At 41.4% G+C, this 19,242-nt stretch overlaps 1 protein-coding gene across 1 annotated transcript; it reads left to right on the forward strand.

The window, feature by feature from the left end:
* Positions 1–346: 346 nt before the first annotated feature.
* cenpf (centromere protein F) lies at positions 347–17,984 on the forward strand. Its single transcript, XM_018666895.1, has 38 exons — positions 347–412; positions 1,119–1,294; positions 1,465–1,590; positions 2,014–2,084; positions 2,265–2,401; positions 2,554–2,645; positions 2,723–2,996; positions 3,209–3,411; positions 3,555–3,680; positions 3,805–3,933; positions 4,427–4,549; positions 4,735–4,870; positions 4,975–5,104; positions 5,232–5,511; positions 5,771–5,977; positions 6,258–6,466; positions 6,676–6,805; positions 7,141–7,419; positions 7,640–8,227; positions 8,395–8,568; positions 8,715–9,619; positions 9,735–9,910; positions 10,002–10,149; positions 10,241–10,391; positions 10,530–10,656; positions 10,947–11,206; positions 11,313–11,421; positions 11,554–11,759; positions 11,963–12,181; positions 12,343–12,486; positions 12,706–12,895; positions 12,980–13,077; positions 13,216–13,257; positions 13,490–14,626; positions 14,801–14,930; positions 15,035–15,658; positions 15,877–15,998; positions 16,950–17,984. The coding sequence occupies exons 2-38, from the start codon at positions 1,133–1,135 to the stop codon at positions 17,130–17,132; spliced, it is 8,547 nt and encodes a 2,848-aa protein (XP_018522411.1). The 5' UTR covers positions 347–412; positions 1,119–1,132; the 3' UTR covers positions 17,133–17,984.
* Positions 17,985–19,242: the final 1,258 nt, after the last annotated feature.

Genomic DNA, 19,242 nt, shown 5'->3' on the forward strand with positions numbered 1-19,242 from the left:
TAATCAATCTGCTATATGTAGTTTGCTTTGCCGTACTGTACTGAAAAGGAACTTGGAGGTGGGAAGAAAGTTACTCTTAAGGGATTAACAGGTGCTCTAACAGTAATACTTCTACCCCACTATGTCTCCGAGGGCAATATTGTTCTTATTGCTCCACTACATTAATTTGACACGTTTTTTCCTCTCAGATTGATCTCATCTTCTGATGGTTCTGATCAATGTTTACAAAAGCGCACCACGTGGTGGCACTGCTGAGACAGACGTAACCAATCATTTGCGTTATTTGTCTGACGTCACATGAAGTAGCCAATGGGCATGCAGTTGAGTGGTTTGCGGCTTCTTCCGGAGGATTTTGAATTTTCCAACGAGCACCAACAACAGTTTGTGTGTCTGATAGAGCCTCGCGCCCAAAGTAAGTGCATATGTTTTAAACATTTTTTCCTTAAGTTAATGTTTACACGTGTCATTTCACAGCACGATTTATTGTCTGATTTTGATTGAAACCAGTATTAACGCTGGCTATCGTTACTTGTTGTCATATTTGCTAAAACAATTTTTAACACAGCTCGGTTAACGTAAAATCCAGCAGCGGCTAATCCTGTATGTCGGTAATTCAGCGATTACAGTCCACTTGCAATCAGCGTCATTAATATCTCAAATACGTTTGATCACCAAAATAACTTTGAACATAACGTGGTAATATTAACGGTAATTAACGTTTCGTTAGCCACATTCACTACAACGTTGCTAATACTTGCTAACTTAACAATGCTCCCACGTTGATACGTGACAGTACAAACCGTTTATTAAGTCATAACTGTATTGTTTACTAACTGAAATAAAATGTCATGCATTAACATCAGGTGCAAACTTTCCTGTAATTGTTGTTGCCTTTTTTCCTTTTTTAATTAACTCGCCTAATTAACAACCGCCAGCATATGTTTAATAGCATTTCATAGTAATTATAATTATTATTATTAACTCTCTCTGTTGTGTTCTCGTCAGAAAAAATGTTTTCACCACATGACTATTCATTTGAAACAGAGCAGTCATATGGTGTCATTTGTCAGCTGTTCATTCAGTTTGCAGACCTTTTAAATAAGCTGATGTTTCTTCAGTCAGGTTATAAACCATGAGCTGGGCGGTGGAGGAGTGGAAGGATGGGCTTCCAGGGAAAGCCCTGCAGAAGATCCAGGAGATGGAAGTCCAGCTGGATAAACTGAAGAAGGAAAGGACCCAAAAACAGTTTCAGCTGGACTCCCTGGAGGCTGCCCTGCAAAAGCAGAAACAGAAGGTCAGTGTTCAAGAGGAAACTTGATAAAATGACACTAGATAAACTGGTTAAGTTTAGATGAATGAACTGTATTGAGTCCCCTGGGGAAATTACTGATGTAGTGGCCTAACAGAGGTCGAAATTCTTCCCAAATCAATGTTGGTTAATTATCCATGTTTCTCTATAACTAGGTGGACAGTGAACGTACAGAGACCTCTGCTTTGAAAAGAGAGAACCAGTGTTTACTGGAGTCATGTGACTCTCTGGAGAAAGCCCGTCAGAAGGCTGTCCATGACCTCGGAGTCAAAGAGCAGCAGGTGAGTCACTAATATGAGAGAGAGAAAATATCTGCTTCAGTTTGTTAGTGTTGAGTGTGAAATTCATTAAGTACCACAGAACGAAGTTATCAGGTCACTGATAACTTTGTTAACAAGTGATGTTCATATTTCACAGATATACTTGAATGAGCCAGAACACATTGTATTTTTAAAATCAAATGTATAGAAAGTAAACACTATTTTGTATTTATGCTCTATTACAGCAGCTCTATTACAGTTACATAGTAATTGGAGAACTGCACAGTTTCATGTACTATAGCTGTTGATTAGACAAACTGTTACTAAGACACATCAATTGCTGTTATGACAAAATGGGAAAATGAGGCACAGGTTTGCATATCTGGAATTAACATGAATTTATAACTTCCCATCATCCTAACTGAATCCTATTCCTGAATCCAGGTGAGCTACCTGGAGGGTCAGCTTAACTCCTGCAGGAAGACCATAGAACGACTGGAGCAGGAGCTCAAGAAGTGAGTTCACTTATGTGTCTACTGATATGTAAATGTAAATGTCTCTCCTGAGATGTGGTGTTTTGTCAGTGCTTGATTAGTCATACTTAAAATGACTTTATATACACTGTGTTCAACTTGACCAACTTGATCCTCATTCTTGAATAGCTTGTGATGCAGTCTTTTTTTTGATCTGCCCAGGTACAAAAATGAATTGGACCGTTCTCAGCCTGCTGGGTCTTCCTCCTTGTCATCCTCCTCCGCTGAGCTCCAGCCTTACACTACTCCACAGAAATGTTTTTCTACCCCAGCTCCTGTCCCAGCCTACAGACAGCAGGGTATTTCAATGTGTTTTTATCAATTGTCTCAAAGTTCATGCTTTCTTTACCTCCAACTCAGTTGTTTGGTTTCCAAGTATGTCTAAAATTTAGTTGAAGATATTAATGCAAATGTTAGTGCGATTTGTCATTTAACTGTGTGTATTTCTTAGATAACAAACTAGAGGAGCTTCAGGAGAAATACAGCCAGGAGGTAGAAGAAAGAAAAAGGCTGGAGACTGAACTCAAAGTCTTACAGGTCAAAGTAAGTATATTACTTATATTTATTCTAGGTTTTGCTTCTTTGTAGTCAGTGATGTTAATTTGCCTGTCCTCCTCTAGATGTTGAATCAGTCATCAGTCAGTATAAGCCACAAGGACATTGCTGCCCGCCAAGCTGGATCTTCCATATTCCCATGGCAACAGCAAGATCAAGCTCACAGCCGTCAGTCTCTGGATGCCATGGAAACGCCTCTGAAGAGGCGGGGGACATCCCTGTGGGACGCCCACGAGGAAACACCCATCAAACCCAGCCAGAGAATGAGCTGTTCCAGAGCAGTGCAGAGTCCCAGCGGCTCCTCCCAACAGATGGAGCAGCTGAAGACGCTCAATCAAGGTGGACTGTTAATTATTTATTTCTGTTACGTAGAAGAAGAATAAAATGAGTTAATGTCTCACCTAGAATTTAGCATTTTTTCTGTGAAAAATTAGGCAGCTTTTTATTTTGCACATCCACTGCCTCTGAAAAATCATTTTGCTGCCTTTAAGTTTGACAATCCTGATGATGCCCAGCAACATTTAATTTAATTTTTACTGTGTCCTCATCAGAGCTGCGTGGCCGTGTGTCAGAGCTGGAGAGGAATCTGTCCAATCAGGAGAAGGAAATCCGTAACCAGGCCTCCAAGCTGCAGGATCTACAAACCCAACTGAACCAGGCCCGCAAAGACCTGGCTGAACGGGACAGAGACCTAGCCAAGACAAGTCATGAGCTGAGTCAGGCCACAGACAGACACCAGCAGGTGGAGGCCAAGGTAGGCTTCCATGAGTGGCACATGGAGACTTTTGTGGGATAGATTGATTTTATTTTATTTCCACTTGCTTACATACCTTTCAGTATGAAAACATATAAACAATTGGCAAAGATGAGTAAAATGTTGCTGCTGCTTGTTCTTAGTGTTCCGCAGTTGAGCAGAAGCTGAAGCAAGTCACAGAGGAGATGAGCTGTCAGAGGCACAATGCTGAAAGCTGCAAACGAGCATTGGAACAGAAACTCAAGGACCAAGAGAGAGATAATCAGAAGGTGCAACAATATGGAGACGTACCATCGTTAGGCCCTTAATGTTTTTAGGTTTTTATCAGATATTAGAGATAAATTCACTTTGGTTTATACTCAAAAGGTTTTGTACTTGTTATATTATGTACAGGAGTTAGCCCAGCTGCAGAGTTCCCACAAGGCTCTAGATCAACAGCTGAACCAGACCAGAACCAAACTAACACAAGAGGTGCAACAGTCCAAAAAAGACTACAACATACTGCAGGCTGACATGGAGAAGGTAACTTTGTAGCCTCTCTGTTCTACTTTGCACTTTTCTGCTCTTTCTTCATCTACTCAGATTCTTTTTCACTGCACACAGCTATCAGTTTGGATAACCCTCAGTTTATGAGGGCGGAGGATACACTTCTATGCATTACTTTGTCATTGTGTTGTGAGAACAGCAATGTAATAGACACCTAAATCACACCAGAGTCTAGGTTGTAAACAAGTTTAAGTGGAATAGTGTAATACTTGATGCCTTTAGCATATATTCTGCTTTTTCACTTCTAAAATACATTTTATTGTCAAGAGCCTGTCTGACTAGTTCAGTTTGCATGCTCAGTATGCTGTAGATGACAACATTTAAATACATCTTTCAGAACAAACACATATGATAAAAGATTAAGGCATTTGTAGGCGACATTTGTGTCTCACGTCTCAGACTTTGTTTTGCTCTTGTTTGTACTTCTTATTCATCTGTTTGACTTGTGTCTCCCCTTGCTTCTTTAAAGATGTGCTTCCAGAAGAGTCAGATGGAGAAGGAGGTGGAGGAGCAGAAACAGAAACTACTGAGGTCAGAGCAAAGCCTCCAGGCCAGCCAGACCAAAGAGCAAGATCTCCGCAAGAAAATGGAGGTGGGTTACTTGTAGAATATCTGCTTACTTTAGTGACAAATTGGTATCTCAGTAGCAAGTCTGCCTAATATTATTACATTTTAACCTGATTACAGAAATGTAAAGGTTTTAGTGTGTATTTATCTCAATGCTATGAACAGGTCCCTATCTCTCTCATCATCTTTTGTTTTTCTTTCTCCCCACAGGAGCTGCAGAAAGAGAAGAACACTCTGACTGTCCAGTTAGACCAAAGCAGCAGGCGTCTGTCCCAGCTGGAGGAGGAGAAGAAGAGTACAGACCAGAACCTAAAACGCACCCAGGGACAACTAGATGACCTCAAAGGTAAATTTGTATTAAGGATGGCAGTGGCAGAGGCTAGGGGTTATTTTCGAGAATTATCTGAAATGATCTCCGTTTTTAACTTGTTGGCCTTTTTGTGTCTCCAGCTAAGTCAGAGGGACAGGTTGAAGAGCTGAAGAGACTTCAGTCAAAACTAGAACAGCAGACTCAGGCTTCAGCCCGAGAGTTGGAAAACTTGAGGAAGACACTTTCTGATGCAGAAACCAAAAATGACAGGTAAACATAGTTTCACTGTACAAAAGAAGAAAGTTAGTTGCCCTTTGTTAAGAGTAAAGAGAATTATTCATCTATGATATTTAACTTGCTTTTAATAATTCTAAATACATTTTTAAACACACTGTAGATCTCACAATGACCTGCAGAAACAGAAACAGGAGACAGAGAGGCTGACCAACAGGCTGACAGTACAAGAGAAGGAAAGCCAAGAGCTGAAAGCCAATCTCACTGTGAGTCAGAATGAGTGTAAGGAACTGAAGCAAGAACATCAAGCTCTACTGGAGTGGAAGAAAGAGAAGGAGACCCTGATAAATGAAACTGAAGCTGTGCAAAAGGAGCTCAAAGACAGAATTAGCAACTTGGAGAACAGTCTCCGCTCACTGAATGAGGCTAATGATGAACTTAAGGTAAGATGCAGTGGTTTCCATGTTTATATATGTAACATAAAAACAGTGGTTAAGGAAAGATATGTTGCATAAAAAGCCTGTATACTGAACACTTGTGCTTTCATAAAAAGCACATAGACACACAAATGAAAATATGTTGATATCATGTCATCAAAGATTGGAATAAGAAATAAATCGTCTCCAAAATTCAAGCAGCATCAGCAGTAGTCTTTAAGCAGATTACTGCTCGCCCTGAAACCACTTCTTGTCATTACTGTAGAAGCAGCTCACAAGTGTAGAGGGAGATAAGGCCAGTCTGTCGGCTCACATCGATTCCCTGAAGGGAGAACTCCTCAACAAGAGCACAGAGTTGGAGGAGAAGGAGCACCAGGTCAAGGAGCTCCAGTCTCAACTCTCTGAGGCTGGACAGAAGCACACCAAAGACCTTGAGAACGTTGTTGTGCAAGTAGCACAGCTCGAAGCTCAGGTGATTTATTCTACTGATTTTACTATACGTTGGTTGATTTTATCGAAATATTTAATGTAGCAGTTGAAAAACATGGCATCCCTCCTCCCTGTTTTTTAAAGGAATTCGCTGATAAATAATCTCTGCTTCACTGAATTTCCCTGTATTTTTACTCAGAGTTTGGTCTATTGGATATCCACACCGGATACATTTGACAGGACCTAAAGCAATGTGATAGCCACGTAATAAATTCATTCTTAACCAGCATTTGTTGAAAAATAAAATACATTTCCTTAAACAGGTCAAAGATCTGGAGTTGAGGTTGCAAAAGGAAATAAGTCGAGCAGAGCAAGCTGAGAGGACAAACACAGAGCTGCAGGACGAGCACCAGGCAGCCCGCGACCTGGTCCGCTCCAAAGACCAGCTGCTGGAGCTGGGCCAGGCTGAGATCAGTCAGCTGAGAGAGAGCCTCACACAGTCCACTGCACAGCAGGAGGAGCAAAATGCCAGGTGGGAGTTTTATTGCTTGTTTAATTCGTAATTTTCTTTTAACTGTTTCTCCAATACAGCACTCAGTGGTTACAGCCGCAGTGAAACACTCCAGGATGTCGTGGTGCAGTATATGAACACTGTGCTCCCATTGTTTTCCGGGGGCTATAACAAATACAGCTTGCTGTTAACATGCATGTTTTCTGTCTTTGCTGTCTAATTACTACCAGGCTGGCAGAGGAGAAGGCAGCCCTGCTGAAGCAGTGTGAGGAGAGTATTTCAGCAAAGGTTGAGGAGACAGAGCAGATTATGCTGCAGTTTGAGGAGGCTCAGCAAGAGCTGCTGCTCACCAAAAACCAGGTCTGGTTTACTGGACTGCAATTGAATCTTATTTGACAAACTGTTGATTTTGTTTATTCTCTTCATTTATTCAACAGTTTGACTTTTGTTTACACATTCTGTCATTTCCTTTGGAGTTGATTCAACTTTGTGGGCATTATCTGAAATAATCTTATGACCACTGAAAACATGATCAAAGTAACTGGCTGGCACTTGAAGAGGAGTATTATGACTGCATATACTGAGTATCAGAATCTATTCTGATGGCCATGTGTTTTTTCATTGTGCTGGCTGTTATTTCATCCTCTTGTCTTAACCAGTAGAAGTCTAATTTGTGTCTTCATTTCATGTTTCAGGTCACTTCCACTGAGCAGTTCCTGAAGGTTCAGGAGCAACTGGGAGCTGAGCAGCAGAAACAAATTAAGATACTGTCAGACAATGAAGAGGAACACAAAAAGATGTATGAGAAAAAATCAGAGGAGCTTAAACTGTTAGAAGAGGAGCTGAGGGCTCAGCAGGGCCAGACAGAAGAGAAGGAGAAGCAGCTCAGAGAGGCTGAAGCTCAGATTTTCTCTGTGGAGAAACAAAAGGCTGAACTGGAAAATGTTGTGCAAGAGACAAAGAAAGAAGCAGAGGTAAAATAGCGAGAGATCTTATTTGTCATATTATGTTGCACTGTTTTATTTTATCCTTCTATTTACTGCAGTTATCCTCACGTGTATGAATACAGTCTTTATCTGTGTACTTATTCACTGTGTAAATCTGTTTAACAGAATTGTTTCTTACATAAATAACTGTTGCTGTTCAAATACAAATATGAAGTTTAATTCATTTTTTTCTCTGTTTCTCATTAAGATCCTTCAGCATGTTCAGACTGAGAGGATCAACAGTCTTCTGGAGCAGATATCTTCCTTAGAAGAAATAGTATCAGTGAACAAAGATGCAGCAGAGAAGCTTCCAGTCTTGAAGAATGAATTGGATGTGGTCAACCAATCCCATGCTGACCTGAAAAAGTCTCTAGAAGCTCTTGAGAAGAGTCATTCGTCCACTATTGAAACCAAGTCCAACCTGGAGAACACCCTGACTGAGAAAATTAACCAGGTCTCAGCTTTGGAGAAAGAGGTGAAAGAGCTCACAGAGAAGATGAATAAAGAGTCAGAGAGTCACGCTTTAGAGGTTGAAAATTTCCTCAACAAAGAGAACAACCTTAAAGAGCAGCTTGAAGCTGCTAAGCAGTCAGTAACTGCTGCCAAAGCAGAATTGAGGTCTCGTCGAGAGGAGATCAAGACCATGAAGACGACTCTGTCTGCTGCTTCGCGCGGCCTCGAAGAGAGAGACAACACAATAAAGTGCTTAAAGGAGAAGCTGAATAAAGCAGAGGCAGAGCAGGCCAAAACCTCTGACCTCCTGAAGGAGAAGGTGGTCGCCATGAATAAAATCAAGGTTAGACAGTAATTGATTCTTAGCTATGTCTTGTGTCTCACCTGCCTTCAATCTGCTAACATAGAATCTAAACCATAAAATATCATGTTTGCTTCTTTAGGATATTTTATCAAATAAAGTATGACCTAGTATGTTGAATCATTCTTTGTTTAATTATTCACATGAAGGTGCAGCTGGAGATGCTGCAAATGGACCTGGAGGACAATGAATCAGCCATGAACTCTTTTGATGGTCAGGTGGAGGAGCTGAGGGGAACTATAGAGTTACTGGAGGCCCAGCTTGCTCATAACCAGACCCAGATGGCTGAGATGGAGGCCAGGCTGGAGGACAGCAAAACCCAGGTAGAGCCGCTATCTTAAATGAGTCTGTCAAAAATCATTTTGTGCCACATTTATTACACTAGGTGAGCATGACATATGCTACTGTTGCTCTTGAGGGAAGAAAATATCCCCAATGAGATTAAGTCTAAATTCTGTAACCTTTTCAGGTCTCTGTCTTGGAGTCACGCTTGGAGGAGGTTCAATCCCAGAACTCTGTGCTGGAGACGCAGTATGTCACAGCTAAAGAGGAGTTATTCGAGAGGAGCTGTGAAATAACTCGTCTGGAAGAGGATGCTGCCAAACGAATCCAGCTGGAGGAGAGTGTTGTTGCATTAGAGTCTAAACTTAGTCAGATCATAGAGGAAAGCATGAAGTTAGAGGCAACTCTCAGGCAGGTCACTGAAGAGAAAGACCGTAATCTCAACCAGTTTCTCCAGGAGAAAAACAGCCTTGAGACCACTTTGAAACAGTTAACGGACGACAAAGAGCAAGTAGAAAATGAAATAATTCAAGTGAATGCAGAGAGGAAACGGCTGGAAGCCAGTTTAGACAAGTTAACTGAGGAGAACAAACAGCTACAGAGCAACATCAGGCAGGTAACTGAAGAAAAGCAGCAAACAGAAGCAAAGATTGAACAAATGACTGCTGAGAAACTTGAAGCTGAATCAGTCGTTAGCCAAACCGCTGAGCAGAGAGTGCAGCTAGATGTTACCCTCAACCTGATAAATGAGGAGAAAATCCAACTTGAGGCCAAACTTAGTGAACTAACATCTGAGAAAAATGATTTTGTCACTAAGTTGAATCAAGCAGTTGAGGAAAAGCTTCAGCTGGAAATGAACTACAATCAGCTGACTGAGGAGAACACCCAACTACAGTCTAGTGTGAATCTAGTAACTGAAGAGAAGCTGCAGTTACAAGAAAACATCGACAGGCATGAATATGAGGTGACTTCACTTAAAGAGGAGAACGAGTGCATTCAGTGCTTGCTCCAAGCCTCAGAGCAGGAGCAACAGAGGCTGAAGGAGCAGCTGGAGATGATGGACAAGAGGACTGAGGAGGAGAACACAGAGAGGTACAGTACATCTTTATCTGCTTCTACAAATCTATTAGTGTCTGTTGAATGGTTTTGCCTTCATTATTTTGTATTATATATATATATTTAACTGGAATTATGTGTATTACTACAGGGGCCACCAGTTTGAGGCAGAGCAAGCCCAACTGCATCAGAACCTGGCAAGCTTACAGAAGGAGCTGACTGTGTTCAAGCAGCAATACGAGTCACTGCTGGAGCAGGTGGGCCAGCAGCACAGCCTCATACAGCAGCTCTCTGGGTCGCAGAGCCACATGGAGACAGAAACTGGCAGTGAGTGTAGACCAAAACTAAAGTTTCTCATGACATAATGTTGCTACTTTAATTTGGATTTGTATGTTTATTTTGACTTATCTCTTAACAGTTTCCCCAGCAGAAGGAGCTGAACAGATTGATGTGGAGCCAACAATTGATTCAAGTGCAAATACTGAGTCCTTTGCAGAAAAGGGACAGCTGAGCCCTATGTTGTCTGAACTGGGTACACCTTCCTACCAGTCTGATGAGGCTTTCTGGTACAATGGGTTTTATACTATATGCTTTTATTACACGTCATATTTGTGTTATTTTGTGATAAATAAATCAAATCTCCCTCAACCCTGGTAGTGAGACAGAGCTGGTCTTCAAGGAGGACATCATTGAGCAAGAGATGATCCAGGAACAGATGGAGGAGGAGAGGCAGGCACGCATGGCTGATGTAGAGGAAATGAGGAGTAAAGATGAGGAGAAACTACACCACACAGAACCCTTAGATCAGGTAGAAAACAGTTATTACAACACTGTATTTGTCTTCACATCTGTGTGAGTGTTTCCCTGTCAAAAAGTTGAATTTTTAATTATAATTGACCTTAAGTGTCACTCTTTATGACCTTATATTTTGTCTTCTTTCTTGCAGGTTCCTGGAGACAGCAGTAGTACCAGAGATGTTCTTGAAAATGAACCTGAAGTCTATGAAATATCTCAACCCCTGTCCTCGTCGAGTGAGACCATAGAGTTAAAATCCTGTGTTGAGGAATTAAATGGTACTTATAACTGCAATTGCAATAACTATATGTTTTCTTGGGCTCATTTACTGTTTCACATTGAGATCATACTTTAGATTTATTTGAGCTAAAAATACAGTGATGTTCAATTTTGTCATTGTCATTTTTGTCTATTTTTTAAAGTATAACCATATTGTGTTGGCTGATGCAAGCATCACATCTTTATTTAGAATTTGACACTTTGCGGATTTAAATGTTTTCTGATATTAGATATTTTTCTAGCTAACATGTATGATGTTTGACTTGGATATATTCAATGTGTTTATCAGCAACAGACTCATCTCAGGGACAAGACGACCTCACCCATTCCAATGAAATGATCACAAAACAAGAAAATGAACTCCAGACACTGCGCTCAGAGTTTGACCTACTGAGCTCCGAACTGGCTCTGAGAAAGGAGCTGACCTCTGAACTGGAAGTCCAGGTTCAAAACTTGGAAAAGAAAGTTCATACAGCAGAGGAGGCGGCGCATGGTGCAGCACAGAAAATGAACGTTGCTCTGCAGGAGAGGAAAGACCTTGCTGACCAGGTAGGGGGAAAAATTGCACAGTGCCAAATATCACATACATGACAGTGTAAGTGTAGCATTTATTATTTAAGTATGAGTGATACTAATGCTGTGTGCTCATGTTTAGTTGGTGCAGCTGTCAGAGGAGAGGGAGACATTAACTCTACAGCTACAAACAGCTAAATGCCAGTTGGCTGATGTTATAGAGATGCTGGAAGGACTGGAGATGGCCAAAGGTAAGTATTATTTTAATGTTCTGAAACAAGGTGCTAAATAATAGCACAGCATGATTTATAAAGGGATACCCAGCTTTACAGGTGGCACCATGTTGTTATTAAATAGATGTTTTTTTTTTCCTGGTTCTGTAGGTGGATGGGATGAGAAGTTCCTTCAGCAGGAGAGTGAGTTGAAGAGGGTTCGATCTGAGAAGGCTAACCTGGAGCAGCACATCCTGGGCATGGAGTCTGAGCTGGAGACCCTGCAGGAGGAGAGGACCAGATTGAAAGATGAGACGGAGACACAGAAGAGGACTTGTTCAGGCATGGAGCAGCAAATAGAAACTCTCAGGACAGAGGTGAGCAGAATATCAAAATAATGCATATGTAAGGTTTAAATGAATGCAGAAATTAGTAAAGTAAAACTTAGATTCAAGTTTTAAAAATGTTCCTTGAGCAAAAGCTGACAACACAGCAAGACATTGTTGAACAAGATCTGTTATTTTACGGTTACTGATCAATCATGGTGATATAACAATTCTAAATCTTATTATGTACGCAGACAAGCCAGCTGAGATCTGAGCTTGTGTCCTGCTCTGAAGAGCGAGATGAGCTGAGCCAGTCTTTGGGGCAATGGAGAGAGAAAGTTCACAGTCTGGAGAAGACGAACTGTGACACCAGAAACCTCATTTCCATCCTGGAGGACGACATCAGGGCAGGGAGGAAGGAGTATGAAGCCCTGCAAGGCAACATGGAGAAACTGCAGACAGAGAGGCAACAGGTACAAACTGTACATCTATGCATCCTCATGTATGGTTTTAGCATTTAGCTGTAGTTAGATGAAATCCAAGTGTGCTAAATGTCCTCGGTTTACTAATTATTGAAGTTTAAGTTTGTTTCTTTCCCTTTTAACTGAAATTCATTCCTTTTCTTTCACTAAAGCTGGTGGAGCAGATTAAGGCACAGGAGCAGGCAATCTCTCAGCAGAGTGGGGAAAGAGAGGAGCTTATTGGTCATCTTAACCAGATCAAAGAAGACCACACTTCTGCCAATCAAAACACTGAGTCCATGGTCAGCAAGATACAGGTAAGGGGGAAGTTTGATACAAAGCATGTTACTGCATGTTGTGAGCCATCTCCATAATTAAATGGATGTGGTGTTTTATGTTGTGTCTGCTCAAAATAACACCACTAGACTACACTGATAAAGGGGATATAGAGACAGTGTGAAATCAAAGATCCTTCAAGGAGCAAAAAATGTTTTTAAAATTTTCTCTTCCTTTTTCCTTCTATTTTCTTCCCTAAGGCTTTAGAGGGAGAAGTGTGTCGCTTATCACAGTCTCTCGAGTCCTCTCTGTTGGAGAAAGGAGAGATTGCATCTCGTCTGAACTCCACACAGGATGAGGTCCAAGAGATGAGGACCGGTATTGAAAAGCTTCAGGTCCGCATTGAGTCAGATGAGAGAAAGAAAAGGAAGATGGGAGAGCTGCTCAAAGGTGACTCCTCATATCTTTGGAAAATGACCTGGCCTCTTTAGTTTTATGACTTACTGACTTAAATGTGTCTTTGTATCTCTGCAGCTGCCCAGAGAAAGTCAGACTCACTGCAAGATCGCATTGATGCTCTGGAGCGAGAGAAGGAAGATGTAGAGCAAAGTCTAGAGGAGGCTGTTCTGGAGGTACTCTGTCTGTTTCTTACATTCTTTCACTATTGTAGTTTATTTTTGCCAAGAAAAAAATGGAGGGGTTTGATCAAATACAGGGTTGAAAATTTGCCCACACTGCATTAAATGTAAATGTTATGTCCTTTTACACAGGCTGAGACAGCCAAAGCTGAGCTGGAGGAGGAAAGGAGAAAGGTACATATATGTTTGCCTATTTGACACCCTGTCCCATGTCATGTTTTTATTTTATGTTCTTTGTGCTTTGTGACACATGTCAACCTAGATAATATATTAATCAGGTTTCTCCTCCTTCTCTTCTCTCTTCATCTCATGCTCCCACTTTCCTCTCCATCTTGATTTTCTCCTCCACTCTTGTCTCCTTTCACAAACTCTGCTGCTGTTTGTCTTGAACCCTCGCCACTCTTAGGTGGAAGACGAGAAGCAGAGGCTCAGCGAGAAACTATCAGAGCTCTCTGCCACGCTGGAAAACCTGAGATCTGAGAAAGAGCGCATGGAGAGAGAGTTGGAAGCAAAAAACAGAGAGATAGAAGAGCTGAAGGCCGCTAAGGAGCAACTGGAGAGAGGACTGGAGAAGGCAGAGGTAGATAGAAGACAGGAAGAGGAGAGGCAGAAATACAGGGTGGAAGAGCTTGAGAAAGGGATGAGAGAGGAAGCGCAGAGACAAATTAGACAAGTAGAGGAACTCCATGCGCAGCTGGAAGCCTCTCGGCAGAGGGAGATCTCACTTGAACGAAAGGGTGCAGAAACAGAAGGGGAGAAAGACAGGGTGCAGTCTCTGTTGGTAAAGATGGAGAAAGAGAAACAGCATCTGCAAACTTCTCTGGAGGAGTGGCAGACAGAGGGAGAGAGGCTCCGCTCTAAGGGAGATGAGTTGGAGAAGGAGAGAAACAACCTGAAGACCCATATTGAAGGTTTGGAAGAGGAAATTAAGGAGCTTAAAATGCTCATAAAAGCCAAAGAGGAAGAGAGAGAGGTTTTGGAAAAGGATAGGGAGGAGGAAGCAGTACAGAGACAAGCCTCGGTAAAATCCATCTCCTCTCTTATGGCAGAGAAAGAACAGATAGAAAGAGAAAATGGACGGCTGGTAGAGGAAAAAGAGAAACTGCAATCTACCTTAATGTCAGTGGAAGAAGAAAGAGATGACCTGCGCCTTACTCTTGCATCTGTAGAAGAAGAGAAAGAAAGACTAGGGCGAGAGAGGGAGGTGTTCGCTGATGAGAAAGAGAAGCTTTCTATGATAGAAACAGAGAAACATGACCTGGAACAAACTCTTTCTTCACTCAAGCAAGAGAAGGAGAGAATAGAAGAGGAGAAACACAGGTTAGAGGCTGAAAAAGAGGAATTGCAGTCTTCCCTTTCTTTGATCAAAGTAGAGAAAGAGAAGATGTGCTCAGCTCTGTCTGCGCTGGAGAAAGAGAAGCAAAGAGCAGAAGAAGAGAAAGAGAAACTCACAGAAGAACGAGAGAGCCTTCAGTCTACAGTTGCCTCTATGGAGAAAGAACTGGAAGCACAAAAATCGTCTGTTGCACAGTTCAACGAGCAGGTACACACATCCAGATTTTACACAAAGAATAATCATCTGTTTACTTTTACTTGTTTCTGTGACCTTTAATCTCATTTTTAAAAAAAAGCTGAAATCCTTCAATTTCTTTGTCACTTCCATACATACACTGATGTTACAGCAGTCTCACCACTTCACTCTGTCCATCCACTCCAGGTGTCAGAGCTAGCATCTCGTGCCACTCGTTTGTCCAAAGAGAGAGACTCTGCTCTGAGCAAGATGAATCTTTGGATGAAAACCTGCAAACAGCTGGAGCAGGAGAAAGAAAAGATGTTAAACAGCTCAGGTGCATACATGATTTACATGTTTAATTCTTAGATTACCAGTAAGGATGAAAACTTTCTAGAGGGTGCATTACTTGTGTTAATTTTAGCCATATTTTTGTTCCAGGAGATGGAAAGAGCAGTGGGGAGGAGCAGACAGAAGTAAACCAGCTGAGGATGGAGGAGAAAACCAAGGAGGTGGAAGAAATTAAGGCTGCCCTTGATGCAAAGAGGAAAGAGTTAGAAGAGAGGAATAAAGAGCTGGAGGAGATGAAGAGTGAGCTGAATGAAGTGAACAAACTTCTGGAAGAGAAGAGCACAGAGGCTGATGAGAGCATGGATAAATACTGCAGCCTGATGGTTCAAGTCCACAAACTGGAAGAGACCAACAATGCCCTGACAGCACGGCTGGAGCAGATTACCGCTAGCCAACGTGTTAATGAGGCTAACTCCAGCAGCGCTGTAGGTGCTCTTTGCCGCCGCTCAGGAAGGAAGTCTTCCTCCAAACAGCAGGAAGAGAAGACAGTCGACAACACCGAGAATGTGGCGCCTTCAACGCCTCAGAGGTCACCTCAGGGGTCATCTTCAGGGAAACGGGGTCACCGTGACATCAGTGATAAAGACAGCGCCCAGGAGGCCCTGCACAACCTGACAAAGAAGATCAAAGCCAATGCAGCGACACCCAAACCAACAACTGAACAGGAAGATGAGGAGTTCAGGCCAGAGGGCCTTCCTGAGCTGGTGCAGAGAGGTTTGTGTTGTGTGACAATCACAAAAAAGATCTGTAGTTTGCTTTCTGTGCACTGAGCAGTCAGACCTCATGTCAGAGGAATAGAGCATCATTAGCTCATATCTCCGATGGACAAAGTTTAATTCTTATGAGGAGTTACAAATGAGCATTTTCATTTTCACTCATCATGACTTTTCATTCTCCGTAGTGAATAAAATTAAGTCACTGTTCTCCCTCAGGCTTTGCTGATATTCCTCTGGGGGAGGCGAGTCCATTCATCATGAGGAGAACCACAGTGAGGCGCTGCAGTCCTCGGCTGGCTGCCAGGCAGACTGATCCCACATCTGCACCTGACAGCAAGGTGAGCAACAGCCATCCTTCTCTCTGTCACACACATACACACACACAGAGCTTCACTTTTGCTGCTTATCCTCAACAGCCAGCTGCACAAATGAACATACACCCATTGGTCACTTTATTAGGTACACACTGATGCCAGCATAAACAGCAAGCTCTTCAAAATAATGAATCATGTCTTAATATACAGTACATTCATTATACAGTATAAAGCAGTATTGTGAACCACAGGGTCAGAGCTGCCAGCGTTTCAGTAACTGGTGTGTCTCAGACTGTGCGTCTTCATGACTATTGTACATTTGCACTTGTTTTCCTTTATCAGGTCTGTGCCTGCAACAGACATTGCTGTCTCTAAGATGCAGATAAGACTGATTAACAGCTGTACCATTTTACAGCAAACTCTATTGATGTACATTTAAAACCAATGCAGATGGAGAACTAATTTTTTGAGTTTGCTCACTGTTTCATTTCCCATTCATGCTGAAATATCCAAGTAATTTCACCATATGGGCAGCAGTAAAATCGTGCTGTGAAAAATGAACATGGTATCCTTGAGGTCACATCTGAAGGAAGTGTTTAGAGGTGGTGGAAACTGAACTCCAACTTTTTAGGTCAGTGTGTACAGGGTAGTTCAGATCAGGCCCCTAATATGTCCACAGGACATCCGGACCCCTCAAACCTTTAAGTCAGTCCAGGTCAGCTTCTTATTGCGTCAGGTCAGCTGAAGTGAAGCAGTGGGGGATGTAAAGGATGTAGAGGTTTCAGGTCAAAGAGGTCAAGAGGAAAGAATGCCTCACAGTCACCTGTTAGACTGAACCCCTGCTGCATGTGTCCACAGACACTGAAGCCTTGCTGCCAAATGAACTTCAGTTCATTCACAAATGTCCCACTTCTGACTTTGTTGTGTTTCTCTTTCACTCATTTTGTCATCTCCTTTTTCATTCTTCCTCCACAGTTTTTGGCGCCCATAGCCTTCCAGAGTCCCTCTGCAGAAGGCTCCAACAGGAAGTGTCTTTCTCCGAGCGGCGAGGAGAAATCTGTGGGTCGTTCACGGAGCGTAGGGAAAACACCAGAGCAGAAAGAGAAACAACTTTTAAGAGAACAGACTCAACAAGCAGACAACTGTCACGTGCAGTAGATTGATACACAAACACACACACACAGTTTGGCACTTGTAATTCACGTGTAGAAATACTTACATACACATCTCTAGATACACAAAAGATTAACACTCCACTTTTTTAAAAGCCACATTGAACTTTAAAGTAAAGACGTATTTTAAAAATGATATGACCTCAAAGTGTTTAACACTCACGATGCACCTTTTTTTTTCTTTGTTTTTTGGAAGTGGGGTGTGTGTGTGTGTGTTTTCCACTTTCTCACAGGACTCCAAAAGCTACAAATACACCTCTGTGATGGTTTTCCTCATAGCATTATTTTTTCATTATGCTCTGCTTTAAGCTGTTTTGAATGGAATCATCTGTATCTTTGAAATGCTAGATTTCTCTAAGTGTTTGAGAATGAATGAGACCACCACTGTTGTCTAACGTCTCTGAATGTATCTTCATGTTTTCACTTTGTTTATCTCTACCACTCACCCACTTGATTTTTTCTTTTGTATTGTTCTTGTCTTTCTGATGTGTTTGAAAAATGAACTCTGTACATAGTAGATGATATATCCAGTAATAACAGCTATGCTTCGTCCATCCTGTAACATATCAGCTAATGGCAGCTAAGTTTTTGTAGATTTTCTGCTCTGTTTCATATTTTCTATTTAGTTTAATTGTTGAAGTCAAGGCAACGTATCTTCTAAAATGTAATTCTTTTCATTTTTTTCATGTTATATTTTCAGTAAATGCTGAAAGCATCTCTGCATTTCATCAGTTATTTAGATGTAGATGAATGTTACTGATAATTGTAAATAGTTAATGAAGCCAAATAGTGGACTTTTTTTTTTTTTTTTACTAAAACCTTTTTAACTGCTTCATAAGATGTGTGATCTTTGTGTCTTGTTTTTGCTATGATTTGACAATAACTTGAAAACATTAAGCATGTTCATAATTATGAGTGCACTATATCACCACAGGGTGGAGAACCCGAGCTATATGGAGAGCAGGTGTTGGATTTTAGTGAGGAGTGCAGCGGTGTGCAGAGCAGCGTGTGACCTGCTGAGAGTGAATTGTGAGTTTAACGGTCAGGATACACCTCAGACAAAATCACATTTATCTGTCATTGTTGGAGACGCCTCGGGCTCAAGTTTTATCCATCAGATGAGGAAATGAGAAAGTTATATGGTCCCTCATAGTGTGGCAGTAATGGACAGTATGAGGGATGTTATCAACTGAGATTAAAGTTACAAAACAAAACAAAACATATTATAACCAAAAAGGCTTTAAATACCTTAAAAATGCCTTCTCCTTTGAAAGCCATGTCCTATTAATGTCCATAATCCTACACGTCTCCTCATCCTGTGAAGTGTTTTGCTGTAAACAGACAAACATTGTTAAATTAATTTCAAGATTACATTTTCGTTTTGAATTAGGATAAACATCATTTCCCAGTCCTTACTTACTTCATGCCCTGCAGGACATCAGGCCACAGTGAGCTCCCTTCAGTCCACTTCCAACTGGTTTCAGTTCACTACATCACGTAGAGATGGTGTGGGTAAAGATACACCAGCAGCTTTCAGGCCTTGTTAATAATGCAGAAGTTGATTCAGACCACAAATTTCGGAGCACTGATAATTAGAACTTGCTCATAAAGGACACAATCAAGTATTGTGTAACTACCAGAGACGGTTGGGAAAACAGGTTAATTTTCTTATGATGAAGAGTGGTAATCATATGGAGATGCTGTTTGGCTCTTTATTAGGTCCTCTGTGGTATTAAAGTCATATACATATACTTGGATTAGAAGTTGTCCCATAGTACAAGTAAAGTATTCATGACAGCTAAAGACAGCTGTAAATATAATCTCATTTTTATACTTTGCTATAGAACAACAACAACAACAACAAAAAATACAATAAGACAACCAAACATTATGTCTGCTCTTCTTTCAGATAGTCACACCATTAAGTGTCCTTCATGTTGACTGAATGCACCAGTGCTAACACATGGGAGCAGTGACTGCTGTCCAAAATGATTAGGAGGGTTTTTTTTCTGGGTGAACCTTTGTGTATCTGAGGAACACTGATTTGGATCAATAACCATTGATTTTCTCTCCTGATGTATAGACATTAGAATTAT

Source organism: Lates calcarifer, linkage group LG2, assembly GCF_001640805.2.
Source record: "Lates calcarifer isolate ASB-BC8 linkage group LG2, TLL_Latcal_v3, whole genome shotgun sequence".
Lineage (NCBI taxonomy): Eukaryota > Metazoa > Chordata > Actinopteri > Centropomidae > Lates > Lates calcarifer.

What these genes read in the sequence shown, in the direction of transcription:
- cenpf (XM_018666895.1), top strand. Translation starts at nt 1,133, where the DNA reads ATGAGCTGGGCGGTGGAGGAGTGGAAGGATGGGCTTCCAGGGAAAGCC. An exon ending in ACACAGAACCCTTAGATCAG is followed by an intron (nt 10,392 to 10,529) that starts GTAGAAAACAGT and finishes TCTTTCTTGCAG; the next exon opens with GTTCCTGGAGACAGCAGTAG. An exon ending in AAAGATGTTAAACAGCTCAG is followed by an intron (nt 14,931 to 15,034) that starts GTGCATACATGA and finishes TTTTTGTTCCAG; the next exon opens with GAGATGGAAAGAGCAGTGGG.